The following is a 13,351-nucleotide window of genomic DNA, read 5'->3' as shown; positions in this document are numbered from 1 at the left end:
CAAATGCATTTTGTTTGACGCAAAAATTGTTCTTGCTTAATTGTTTATTTTTGTAGAACAATTATATTGTTCACATCTTACCTCATCCTTTGCTTGGAACAGATACTCTTTTCCATCCCCGAGCCTCCAGACAGAGCAGAAGTGATGAACAATTAGTCAAAGAGAAGAAATGAATTCTAAGAGACCTGATTATTCACTGACTTCTTCATATTTCATGGACCCACATTGTGATTGCTGAGAGTATCAAGAATCGTTCTGAAGTTTCAGCTCTCACCTGAGCTTGAATACATGTTTCCTCTTCTTATAGTCGTGAGCTACTTCACACACAGCCTCTCCGAGGCTTATGGGTACCTCTCCATGGTATGGAATGCCACTGCTTGCACTTTTGCCATCTTTATAGAAACCAAGACTTCCTTTTCTTAGGACACAGTACACGTTCTGCCAGGATCTATGGTAGCAAAAAAAATTTTTTTGGAAATATGCAGCATGTGCTTTGCATAAAAACAAAAGTACATACAGTTTTTTTTTTATCTTCTATCGCCAGAAATCAGAATCTTTTTTCAGTCTTTAGTGTTTGGCCTTCAGGGTCTTTTTAGTTCACTCATCGGACTTCCCTTGTAACAACACTCACCTGCTAGCTGCCTTTTTGCTGTGGGACTCCATCTCCTGTTTTCGGCAGAGCATCCCCTCCATAGTTTCTGGCTCAGACTCTGCTCCACCCCTGCTCGGTAATGTGGCAGATGGCTCAAGGCGAGAAGATGCCAACCCACTGTCCCTACCTGGACCATTCACTGACTCAGACTCAGAGCCCTGCAGTTCAAATCAGACATTAGACATGAATGATAGGAGATACAAAAAGGTACAATTGGGTGAAAGCTGTGAACAGCCATCCACAGCCAAACACAAAGAGCCATGATGACATTTGCTTTGATGACACTGCATGATTACCTGAGGTAACAGCGTAGCATGGGGTTCAGAAGGCCCACATTATTTCAAACACAGTACACCCATATTAAACAGAACAAATACAGTGGCACATGTCACTTAAACACAGTTAAAGCAACCACACATTTGGTAAACATGCAACATTGAAAACATTTTCAATGTTTGCATGTTCAAAAATAATCAAAGTCGACCCAAGATATCATTGTATTCCATCTATATCATTAAAATATTATTCCAAAGATAATCTATACCACCTCAGTCAATAACTTACTGAACTGTTACTGAATAAATGATAACTGATGCTGATAACACATACACAGACAAAAAACATACATGGACATATACACAGTTACAGTTACGTTTTTCTTAGCTTGAAATCCTCAAAATCTCTTGGATTAAATGGCTGGGCAAATGACTGGTTGTTTACCATATAAATACCATATAGATTTTAAATATGAATGGATAAGATGCATTTTAAAGTGTTTATTTGTGTCAGCTGCAAATAGTATTATCAGCTTGTGTTTGGCTTTTTTTTTCCCCCTCAATAAACCGTTTCTGCAAAGAGCTTTTCATATACTCCAACAAAAGACTCACACATCACAGCAAGTGTACACATATAGGGAAAGACTGAAACAAGCTACCACCACATTTAAAGTTCTGGGGTTCACACTGACAGTCACTCCTGTCCTGGTCAATATGAGCATGTATACAACTGCAGACTGCATATTTGATCCATGAGGAGAATATGTTCATGAATCTGCATCATGCCTCTAAGTAGCGATGGGGCTCATAAATGAAATTGCACATTGCATGAATAAATAAAGCAATGGATTGCATCTGTAACAGAAAGCAATGACTTCCTGATAGGAGAAAAAAAGGCACTGCAGTTGACCAGGAGCTGAGCGGAGCCTGTGAAGGGGGGGGCGAGAGAAGCTACAAATCTGACCATGGCTTGGTACTCACACGCTCCAGCTGCTTTGGCTTAGACACACGTTTAGGCTCTGATTTCTTTCCCACTGACAACGATAGCGATAATGACTGCTGGTAAAAACGCAATGAAAAATAGTTATGAAGTTTTTGTCTGGAGCATAAATTTAAACGTTAGTATGCAGCTTGCGCCTTTAGAACCTCAGTTCAATTCATATAGAAATGACTCCCTACTTGATTCTTGTTTGGAGTATCAACAGCAGACCTGAAAAATAGACTCACCACTACTTTCCCCTAACGGCCGATGTAGACTACCATCACTTCCTCTGTGAGACAATGTCCTTTTTATCTCCCAGTGAGGACTTTCACTTGAATCATCTTATATTCATTGAAGAACTTTGTCCTACCCCAGTCCCAATGCCCAACCTATGTCCAAGGTACTGTGTGAAATTTAATCAGGGTGCGGTGATGAGTGGGTGTTTGCTGCTCCGCAACAGCACCAATTCTTTTCAGAAATATGTTCTTCTATATCATGTATCATCAACAATAGCTAAGATGAACTTTGCTACTTGTATCTAGAATAAATTATTGACAATACCTATGGTTGATAAGAAAAGTTACATTTCATTCAACAACAAAAAATATTTCCTTTAAATTTATAAAAGCTAATTTCTTTCAATTGCATTGCATGCACTGATTAGACTTGAACAGACAGACTTGGAGACAGTTACACTATGTTTGACCCACGTAGAAGTTTGGGTTTCAGTTAAAACCAAAAACAAAGTTGAGATATATTTTCAGGAAATTCATTGTTTGTGATAAATTGTTAATATAGATTAAAATACTGAGTAGACAGCAACATCACTGCACTAAGCAAATTTTTTCTGTTCCTTCTGTTAATGTTTCACACAGCTTGAGGGATGGGAAAAATGATCCCCAAAAACCTTTATCATTATGGGGCAAAGGAACATAGGAAAGACTACAGGACACCAAATGCTGGAGTACATTGGAAACTTGGAATGCATAAAGAGAGCATAACCACTGCAATAGTGTTTTGGGAATGTGTCTCACCTGAGATGTGTCATTGTCACTGTGTACTCCATTCACTGACACTGACTGATTGAGTGTGGTTTGGTCCAAACTGGTTCTGTGTTTGAGAGGGAGCGAAATTAATCCAGAAACAAATAAATAAATAAATAAAATAAAATACTAATGCAATACCTCTCTGCTCTAGCACATTTGTACTCTGGTTTACCTGGCTGCAGAATCATGTGCTTGACTTTCTGTTTCAGATTGTGCCACTTCCTCAGCTGGTGGTGGTGTAGGGGGTCGTCGCGCCCTCTCCTCTTCCTCTCGCCTCCTCTGGATCTCCTGCTCCTCAAGCTACAAAACAGAGACTCGGTACTGCTATTTTAAAGGTAACAAGACAGTTTCCCAATCACATGATGGTTCTGTCACTATGAATTGTTAGGGGCTGGTAGCCCACAAATATAAAACAATCCATTGTCGGATAAATTTTGATGTTGGTGAAGATGCCCATGTACTTACTGTAGTAAGTTTCTCTAGTAGGACAAAGCGCTCTTCCCAAGCTGCTGCAAGTTTCTCAAAGGCCTCATGGCGTTTTATTAGGCTCTCTACTTCATCCACATTTGAGCCCAGCTCTGCTGCTCGCACCAAGGGTTCTTGTCCTGCCAACCAAGACTCTGCCACGTAAGCATCACGCCCAAACTGCAACACCTCCAGCACTAAATTAAAGAAAAGACAAGAAAAAGGAAAGCAAAAACATAAAGAATTAGTCAGTACAATCATATATATATATATACATATATATACACACACACACACCTTGTGGATTACATGTAGTCTAGACCATGTAGCTTTGTACTCCTTAGGTCTTCTCAAAGGAAAAAATGTGGTTCCCAAGAAAACTTTGACAGGTACTGTACAATTCCATTCCCATGACTGTGTGTATCTAGGCCCTAAAAGTTGGTGTTCCTATTCATGACTTATCTGCAATTTGTATCCTTCAGAAAACCACCCATATTAATGGATTCCCTTTATTTTCATCATGACACTGTTAGATTGAAAGTCAAACTCTAAACAGGGTGAAACACACACCGATTTGTAAATGATCCATCTTATCTTGCCACTTTTTGTTGATCTTTTCTCTCTTTTCCTGAAGTTGAGTCAGCTTTTCCCGAATCTATGTATCAAAAATAACAAGGAAAAAGAAAACAAATAAAAAAGACAGACATCAACTAATAACCACTGACCAACATTTCTAGTACATATGCATAAATAAACTGCAATGGGAGCGATCTATTGTGTCATACCTCATCAGCTGCATAGTGATTGTTGTTTATGAGAGAGTTTCCCATTTCAATACAGGCAGTAAAGCTGTCTGCTCTGGTCTCAATCTCTGACTTGATGTCCTGATGATTTGCAATGACCAGCCCTGCTGATGATACGTCCCTGGAACATCACAGAGGAGAGAGGTGAGATTTCAATAAATAAGACAAATTATTGCAATTTCCATAAGCATAAAATGGCACTCACCTCGGACTGTCATGTGCATCAATCTGCAGGTTTACACCATCCATCCAGAGCATGAGGTCTCGTACCATGTTGAAGAAGCGGAACTTCTCCACAGTGTCCAGCAGAAGGAGCCTGCGTGCTTGACCAGCCTCAAGCAGACATTCCCATGCAGAAGTCACAGCATGTTCACTCCTGTGAATGTCATCGGCTTTCTCTCCAGCGTAAGCTTTCTGCAGACGTGCTGCATCATCTTGCACCTGGTTCACCTATGAATTCAAGAAGGAGGGTGAAATTCAGTAATCTCATTACATGGCTGTCATTGAATCTCACTGAAATCAGTTTATTAGCAAATAGCTGACCTGTCCACTGAGGGCCTGGATGTCCCTTTCAAAAGTGTTGTGCTGTCTGTGTAGATGTTGTACAGTGTTAAGATCACGGCCCAGATCAGAAGGCAGAGCCTCCCTCTTTTCCTTTACACGCCCAAGCACCTCCATGGCATCTTGATGGAAGCGGTGCAACTCATATGAGGCTGCCAACATTTGTGTGCGTGTGTCAATCAGCTCCAGCAGATCTGCCCAGGCCTCATTTAACCCATCCTTCCACTCAGCCACGCTGGCGTTCTCAGGATGACCTGACTCAATCAGGTCATCTGCCAGTCCATTTACACCATCCACACGCTCTTGGCCAATGGTGCTAGTGTCACGAGCAAACTCCCGGAACTTGTCCCTCAGCATCTATAGTAAAAGGAGTTGGGAAAAAAAACTGGGTAAATTAGCTCAACATAATTCATTTAATTTCTGTGAGCTTCAGTGTCGCCAAAGCAAATGATTGAAAAACACTCACTGTGACATGTTCATAGTCCTGTCCTAGTTCATGGGAGCCAGCAACCACCTCCCTCTCAGCAATCCACTGTTCAAGGTCATCCACCTCCCGCTTTAGCTGTGTCAGCCGAAGTCTCTCCTGAAGTCGCCCACGACGCTCCTCAGCAAGGTCTTTCAATCCGGCATACAGCTTATCTACTTGGGCTTGCCTTAAGGTGATTCTCTCGCTGTTAAATTAAAAGAAAGAAGAAAAGATCAGTGCTTATGTGTGTACTACTTGATAAAAATGTATGTATCAGTTCCCATTTAAACATTTGGATCTACTGTACCTTTCTGGGTGTTCACTGGTGACCATGAGGCGGCTGCTGTTGGAAAGCTGGTGAATGGTTTGGGCATAGTCTTCGAGAGCTTGTTCTAGTATTTGGTGCTTCTTGACCATCACTAGTGCACTTTGCTCATCCTGAGAAACAAACAGGAAATGATCAAGTTTCTTAAAGGCACATTATGAAGCCGTGGCAGGTGTAAGATGTATTTCTCCTCACTTTACCTTGGCTTTCTCTTCTGACATCATATGTAGCTCTTGTTCACCCATCCACGCCTCTGCCTCAGCTGCATCAGCATAGAACTGCTGGGCGCGGTTCGCCTCCGTTAGACGGGCATGACGTTTGTCTGTCTCTGCAATCAGCTGGTCCCAAAGGCCCCTCAGCTCAACAAGACGCTCCTCTTGGACAGACTGTCTCTCGCCATCTACTTGGCTCTGAGTTTTCCCTCGTCGGTGGATGTCATCTATGCGGGGTTGGTGGCCCTGGATCTCTTTCTGCAATGTCTGATTTCGAAACAGAGAAATGTTAACTTTGACTGGTGAGTTGGCCATCTCAACCCCTGACACTTGTCATGGGCATATACTAAGTTTTAAGATATTTAATAATACGATAATGTATCTTCCGTTTAATTACCATGCACTTATATCATTTGAAATAAATTATTAGGATTTAAAAAAATATTTCATTGCATTGGTTAAAAAAACCTTTTTTGACATCACTGTACCTGGTTCTTCTTGATTAGAAGCTGAACAGTAGGCAGGTCTTTTCCATGGTCTGTGGAGGTTGCCAACGGCATTCTCTCTTTCACCCAAAGCTGACAGAAAAAGGCAAAAGGGGATAAAATAGGAAATTTTACAGGCTTGACACTTATATTTCTAATTTAAGCAATTAGTGTGTGTGCATGAAGCGCAAAAAAAATGACTGATCTGAAGAATATAGTGTTGTTTAAGCTGCAGGGTTCAAAGCGTGTGAAAAAAGTAGGGTTTTATAATCTGGAATATATATACATACATACAATATATAATTACGGTAGACAAGAATTCTGACTCACGATTTCATCCTCCAGATCTCTGTTGAACTGATGTGCTTCTTTGGAGGCAAGTAGCCGCTGACGCCTCAGTTTGAGAGGATCTTGAAGGTTGGCAAAGTTGTCAGTGACACGCCTTTGCTGGCCGTCTACTTCAGTTAGTCCAGCATCCTCCTGTGACAGCGCCAGAGCCTGTGACTGGAGGGACTGCACTTCTTTCTCTCTGACCTCCATCTGGTGTTCCAGCATCTATTGAAGAACAGTACAAGGATGTTTATCAAAAAGATAGGACATTTGGCAGGCTTCAAAAAACAGATTGGCCAGTTCTACTGCAACTTGTGTAAACTTGTGTAAAACATCTTTAACATTGTCTGTTTAAAGATTAAATCCCTAGATTACTGTATATTAAATGTTTTAATCTCTTTGACACATCATGTTTTATGTCAATGACAAGCTTTACAAATATTAAATATTATATGAAATAATATTATATGATATTAAAACACAACAGTAATAAAACAGTAACACCTGCAGACAATATGGCACAGATTTGCTTGGGTTCTCTACCTGGTGCTTCTTGAGCAGAATGTTGACACTGGTCAAATCTTTACCATAATCGTCACTATGCAGCTGACTCTCAAGGTTTTTCAGCCAGACATCTAGAGCGGAACAGCTCTGTGTAAAGAGCTCTGCCCTGTTAGCATCAAACAAACACTGGGCTTTTGTACGGGTGGTGCCCTCCAGCTCCTCCCACTGACGCTGTAGGTCCTCCAGGGTTTGCTGGACAACGGGTTTCAACTCAGGCTTCTCTGCCACCAAGGCCTGGCCCTCCTGATAGAGACAAGACACAAGGATAAGTTACTATTTACATTAACTTGGTAATTGTGCCAGGTAGTGTCTTCACTGTACACAGTGTACACAATATACACTCTACTCAGGCAAAATATTTTTGTAGACAATACAAAAAATAATATAGTAATACATTAGTATAGTAAATAATAGCATAGTTAGCCTTATTTCTTGGCTTACCCGTACAACAATCAATTCACTACTATAATTACATTATTATCCCACTACCAGTCACACAAACAGATAATTAATCTTACATATAACGTTTCTGTATTATTAATATTCAGTATAGTCACACCTTGTCAATCTTGTCTAGCCAGTCTTTGTTAGAGGCAAGCTCTGCCATGAAGGCTTGATGCTTCTGCCACTTGCTGTGAAGATTTCTAGCCTCATCATAGGACATATCCTGCGCCGTCAGCATCTTTTCATTGATCCACAATGTGAGCTATAGAAAAGACGATAGCATTATATGATAAGCATTATTATTAATAATGTTATTATACAGAAGGAGATTAACACAAATTCCATAGATTGTTTTTTAAATCTTATGTTTAAACCAACTGGTTACAGAACTAATTAAACTACCACTTCAGTACTAGTTAACATTAAACTGAAATTCCTCATGATGCTATTATTTCATAAAATTTTTTAAGAATGTTTTTACCTCCTGCCCATCTTGAAGGAAGTGCTGGAGTTCACGGTTATCCTTAAGCTTTGTCAGCAATTCATTTGCAGCCTTTTTATTCTTACAATGCCTGTAGAAAATGAATAAGTGCAAAATAAGTCACTCTCTAAACATTCAATCAAAAAGGAAAACCTGCATTATTGTAATTTTGCACATTGAGTTGTTCTTTTTTTTGTACATTACTGTATCTCTAACCTTTCTTGGATTGAATCAACTTTTTCTTCAATCTTATCAGAGTTTGCGTTAGAGTCATTAATGAGGCGCCGTCCTGCCTCCACCACACCAGTTATCTTCTCTTCACTAGCCTCTGTGGTGGTGAGGAAATCTTCGTGCTTCTTAATGGCTTCTTCTGCTCCCTGGAGACTGGTAGGCATCTCTGTGTGGGACAGCACATACTCCTACACAAAAGAAAAGAATGTTAAAACATTTTTTTATAAGCAATTAACTAATTCCAATGATTTCACTTGAATTTTTGCAGCCTGATGGCTTAGTGTAAACAAACTAAACTTAATATATGGCAATAAATCTAGCATAAAGGCATATACCATTACAGGTCTAGGCCTATGAACAACTTCCAGTTGACCTTTCCTCCCAGTTGTAATTTAAACTAAATATAAGTATATCATTATAACTTGTGATGATATGCATCACAAAATGCACACCCATCACACCCATCTTAGGAAAGCAGTGTAGAAGTAGAGTTCGGGATCCCCAAGGGGCAAACAGCAAAAAGAGGAGTACTTTTCAGAGTGAGGTGTGGTAAAAAATGTATTGAACCCAAATGTTATCATCCATGTGCTCACAGGAACAGGCTTCAATTCTTTTGTCCCTTTTTCTAACCTGGCTGTTCAGGAAAGCCTCTGCCTGCTTTGCATCTCTCAGGAAAGTCTGGAAGTCAAACGCTTGGGCCAATACACTGTGGCGGTTCTCCCACATGCGACGCAACTCATGCCAGCCGGTATCCAATGCCTGGAGCCTCTGGGCCAAGAACATGTGCTGGGCATCTGTCTGACCTTGAGTCACCTCCTCACCAACAGCCCGCATTTTTTCATAGTCCTCCTTATAGTTATCCACTTCATTCTTGATACTTTCATGCTGGGCAAGTAAACTCTCAGCCTCAGGCAGCGAAGTGGGAATGTCCTCTGAGGCCACAGCTGTCTGAGTACGAGACAACCAGGATTGGAAGTCATCCAGATCCCTTAGAAAGCCTTGCAGCTTGCTGGCTTCACCCAGTGATTCCTCACGTCGCTTCATGGTGGCGTTCAACTCCTCCCACACCTCTTGAATCTCTGCTAGACGTCCCTGGATCTCTCCTGCCTGATCTGGATGTTCCTTGGCCAGCTTTTCTGCCTCATTTCTCAGGTCATCCAATTTTCCCTGAGAAAACATGAAAAGGATTTCAATGTTGAAATGAAGATTAGAAGATTCTTCCGCACATAAAACAAAATGTTCTACAACACAACACAATCCATTTCAGATATCTACTTTCATCTCTAACTCATAATTCATTTCATGTAACCTCCTCATACCTGAATGGCCTCCAGATCCCTCTCCATGCCTGTGAGTTTGCGTTGCAGGGCCATCACTCCAGCAAGGTCATTCCCCAGGCTCTGAGTAGATTCAATCACCTTGGTTTTTTCCTTCATCCAAGTTTGGATCTCATTACACTCCAGGTGGTAATTCTGGATGTTGAGGGCAGACTCCAGGGCTTGTTTCTTTTGCCCAGCTAATTGTTCAAATTCTCTCCATCTAGGGATAAGAAAAATGCAATATGTAGGTTTAAAACATCAACAGCACTCACTTATTAAAACTATATTCTAATGCAAGTAGTGGTTAGAATTTGGCCTTGAATGTTGGTTCTGACCTGTTGTTCAGTTGGTCTCGTGTCTGATGGATTTGGTCTTTGCTGCAGTTGTCAGAATTCAGCAGCTGTTCTGCCACCTGATTAACATCAGTGACACGAGTACCAAGGTTGTTCATCTCAGGTTCAAGAGTCTCAAATCTGCAAAGTAAAGAAGCAATGTTAATTAACTTGTTCTAAAAAGAATATGTTAATTCAGACTATATGTTTAATCATGTATAAAACTGCTTGTGAATAAATTCTGTGGCATTTTGTATATTTAAAAGATTCTAAATTATTAGTTCATGTCTGCAAGCATAAACGTCAATGTTTGCAATTTGAATATATTATATTTTAAGCCTTTGACCACTGTGTCTCTGCCAAATAAAATCTGCAATCCTAACCAATCTCTTCAATTCCTCCCAGACTGACCTCTGCTGCACCACCTCTAAGTCTTCAAGTTTGGTAGGGATCTCCATGCCATACAACCATTGTTCCTTTTCTTCCACCCAGAGCTGGCAAGCACCAGCTTCACTGAACATGCGGTAAAGGGCCAGGGCACCTTCCAAAGCCTGCCGCCGAGCTGCTGACAGAGACTCGAGTTCTTCGTAGCGTTTCTCAATAGAGGGTAGGCGGCCATCCACCTACAGTAAGCAAAAAAAAAAAAAAAAAAACAACATAATTTAATACTGTAAGTGGAACTTCATCATTGAAGGAGCATGAAATCTAAGTAAACATACCTGAGGATATTGTATATAGGCCTGTGGCAGTGCTTGGACTTGCTCATGCAAGGAGTCAATGAGGGGACGGTGGCTCTGGATCTCCTCTTCTATCTCTCTCTGTTTGCGAGCTAGAGTTTGGGTGGAGAACTCATCATGGCCTACTTCCTGACTTGATACCTGTCTAAGTGTCTCCATTATCCAGGCCTCCATGTCATTAGCATCCGTTTGGAACTGATGCAGGGCCACAGCTTCCTTAAGACTCTGCTCTCTCTGTTTCGTTGTCTGGTGAAAAGGGTGGACAAGAACATCACAGAGACAGAGGTACAGAATACAATGCATTTGGAGAAAATAGCTTTAAACTGTTAGTAAGAGTTTATCATTTAAAAAAACCACGATGACCATACCTCCTCTAAATGTGTCCACTGTGCACGGATATCTTGAATCCTCTCTGTGACCTCTTTGGCTCCAAAATGTCCCTCCTTAACCAAAGCTTCCCCAGCAGCAATGCTGTTACTTAGTGGGCCATAGCGGGCAGCCATCTCATCCCTGAAAGCTTCATGTTTACTGAGCAGGTGAAGAGCAGAAGTAAGGTCACGCCCACAGTCTCCACTTGCCAGGATCTGCTCCTGTTCTCTGATCCAGGCTGCTTCTTCTCCAAGATCCCACAGGAATTGCCATAAACGGCGAGAATCCTCAAGGCGCTCTCTGCGTTTTGCAGCAAGATCACCAAGTTCTTCATAGGCCTGACCCAACAGGTCGACCTTCTCACTAACTAGGCCTGGCTCACATGGTTTATAGGCTGACAATCAGAAAAGGATGGAACACACAGTGCTTATTGTACACAAATTCAAACTAAAGCTAAATGGTTGGTATAGACAATAGAGTAAAAGTATGTTTGAAGACTCACCTTGCTCATGGGAAGTGAAACGCTTTGCTGATCCCTGCACTCCCTTGATCCGCTCTGCCTGAGCTGAAATGTCAGCCTCTACCAGAGTGTGTTTCTGAAGTAGATCTAACACATCGTGCAAATGTTTGCCACTGTCCTGGGATTGCAAGCGACCCTGAAAGAGAGGACACAATGCTGTAGAATACTCAGTAATTTCATCCTTAAAAAAAAAAAAAAAGCACTCAAAACTCTGCTTTTGATTGCGCACTCCAGAATACGACATTATGGCCAACTCAGTGTGTCAAGTAGACAAATCTTGACAGTATAGATATTTTACAGAGCTTGAAATATTGTGCAGCCTATCAACTATACTACAACATTTTAAATGGTCAAAAAGTAATAACAGGCTAACAACAGGTTTTCAACAAGCTTAAGACCATCTACCTGAAGAGCCAGAACCGTACCCAAATGATACAGCCATGAGAGCAGCCATGAGCTGATACAGCCATGAGAGCAGGCCATTTAATGAAACGGCAGTGCACAAACAAAATAAAAATAAAAAATCTGAAAATAAATGGTAAACAAGTCCCCATATTACACTGTGATGGGTGACTGAATCATCAGATCATCATTAATAGAGTAATTACAGCTATTTCCAACTTAAAAAATTACAGAAATGTGCCCTAAACAACCAAGTACAAAAATACACAGTACTTTTCCTGCTAACTGTCTGTAGCTACATCTAACACTTATACTTGGATTAATGTAAAGAAAACCTAAAATGCACATTGGAACAGTTATAACTGGGTTGGCTTTGTCTTTACCTTCATGTCTGCCATCCAGTCCATAATGTAACGCATCTCTTGAAATAATCTCTGCAGGTCACGGTGGGCATTCAGTCGCTCCCTGCGTGCAACCAGAAGCTCTTTCAGATATTCCCAGAGTCGAAGCACATTGTCCCTGCGTGCAAGTATACGTCGTACATCGTGGTATCTCTCTGCTTCTAGCTCTTTTGCAACAGCCTCCACAGCAGCCACACGCTCCCAGTATGCCCCAATGTCTGTCTCAATTGCCTCATGTTTACGTGTGGCAGCTTCCACTGCCCCCAAGTCTGTTCCAAAGTTGTCCTAGTAACAGAGGAAATTCGGCCACTGTAAAACTATTCAGTGTATTTAAGTAAGATATTAAAAATGCATACAGTATCCACACATTTGTCTGTTTTTGAATAATTTATATTTTAATCTTCCTACCTGAGACACTAGCCTCTGGTTCTCACTTAGCCATGTCTCACGCATCGCAGCTTTACGATCAAAACGAGCAGCTAGCATCTCCAGTTTCTCCTGGCGAATCAACTCGTTTCTCAGTGCTAACTCACGTTCATGCTCTGCCTTTTCCAGTCGCTCCCATGCCTGATTTCAATAAAAACAAAAAGCTGGTAATATTCAGCAACTATGACAGAAACACTGCATACATAGTTGATTTTGTGAAACCATAATGGCTACAGTCTTGTAGTCTAAGAAAACTACAATTATGAAACATTAGTAGAGGGAAGACTGTACTTTTGCTCTTTACAAAGCAGCCCTTACCTTATTGATGTCAGAGATGAGTTTGCCCTCTCTTGGCATGTAGACTTTCTGATTGTTTGCTCGCATCTTGCTCTGGATAGTAAAGAGGAGAACCTCCAAGTTTCCTTTCTCTGTAAATCTGTAAACATGAAGACCACCTGGGTTTATGATGCACTCTGTAGCTTCCCGCTGAGAATCCCACAGATTAGCAATCATATTCACAGGG

General features: G+C 41.1%; 1 protein-coding gene across 3 annotated transcripts in view; it reads right to left on the bottom strand.

Moving 5' to 3' along the window:
- Positions 1-13,351, bottom strand: part of sptbn2 (spectrin, beta, non-erythrocytic 2) — a 48,343-nt gene that overhangs the window by 3,814 nt on the left and 31,178 nt on the right. For 2 of the 3 annotated variants that reach the window (XM_029518570.1, XM_029518571.1), the window contains 29 exons: positions 13,147-13,264; positions 12,811-12,969; positions 12,385-12,687; positions 11,582-11,735; positions 11,079-11,473; positions 10,693-10,956; positions 10,385-10,596; positions 9,977-10,114; positions 9,642-9,861; positions 8,953-9,489; positions 8,308-8,510; positions 8,092-8,182; positions 7,726-7,872; positions 7,146-7,409; positions 6,603-6,827; positions 6,276-6,365; positions 5,776-6,054; positions 5,558-5,688; positions 5,251-5,455; positions 4,767-5,141; positions 4,429-4,673; positions 4,206-4,344; positions 3,991-4,075; positions 3,421-3,617; positions 3,128-3,255; positions 2,944-3,019; positions 632-810; positions 275-448; positions 82-124 (listed from right to left, as the gene is read on the bottom strand). In XM_029518570.1, coding sequence (XP_029374430.1) covers positions 82-124; positions 275-448; positions 632-810; positions 2,944-3,019; positions 3,128-3,255; positions 3,421-3,617; positions 3,991-4,075; positions 4,206-4,344; positions 4,429-4,673; positions 4,767-5,141; positions 5,251-5,455; positions 5,558-5,688; positions 5,776-6,054; positions 6,276-6,365; positions 6,603-6,827; positions 7,146-7,409; positions 7,726-7,872; positions 8,092-8,182; positions 8,308-8,510; positions 8,953-9,489; positions 9,642-9,861; positions 9,977-10,114; positions 10,385-10,596; positions 10,693-10,956; positions 11,079-11,473; positions 11,582-11,735; positions 12,385-12,687; positions 12,811-12,969; positions 13,147-13,264 — 5,776 coding nt within the window. Of the gene's footprint in view, positions 1-81; positions 125-274; positions 449-631; positions 811-1,908; positions 1,987-2,943; positions 3,020-3,127; positions 3,256-3,420; positions 3,618-3,990; positions 4,076-4,205; positions 4,345-4,428; positions 4,674-4,766; positions 5,142-5,250; positions 5,456-5,557; positions 5,689-5,775; positions 6,055-6,275; positions 6,366-6,602; positions 6,828-7,145; positions 7,410-7,725; positions 7,873-8,091; positions 8,183-8,307; positions 8,511-8,952; positions 9,490-9,641; positions 9,862-9,976; positions 10,115-10,384; positions 10,597-10,692; positions 10,957-11,078; positions 11,474-11,581; positions 11,736-12,384; positions 12,688-12,810; positions 12,970-13,146; positions 13,265-13,351 lie in introns of all 3 variants that reach the window. The other variant, XM_029518569.1, reaches the window with a different exon arrangement.

This window comes from Echeneis naucrates, chromosome 14, assembly GCF_900963305.1.
Source record: "Echeneis naucrates chromosome 14, fEcheNa1.1, whole genome shotgun sequence".
Lineage (NCBI taxonomy): Eukaryota > Metazoa > Chordata > Actinopteri > Carangiformes > Echeneidae > Echeneis > Echeneis naucrates.
Note: the sequence above shows the minus strand (reverse complement) of the source record. Positions and strands in the feature narration are given on the sequence as shown.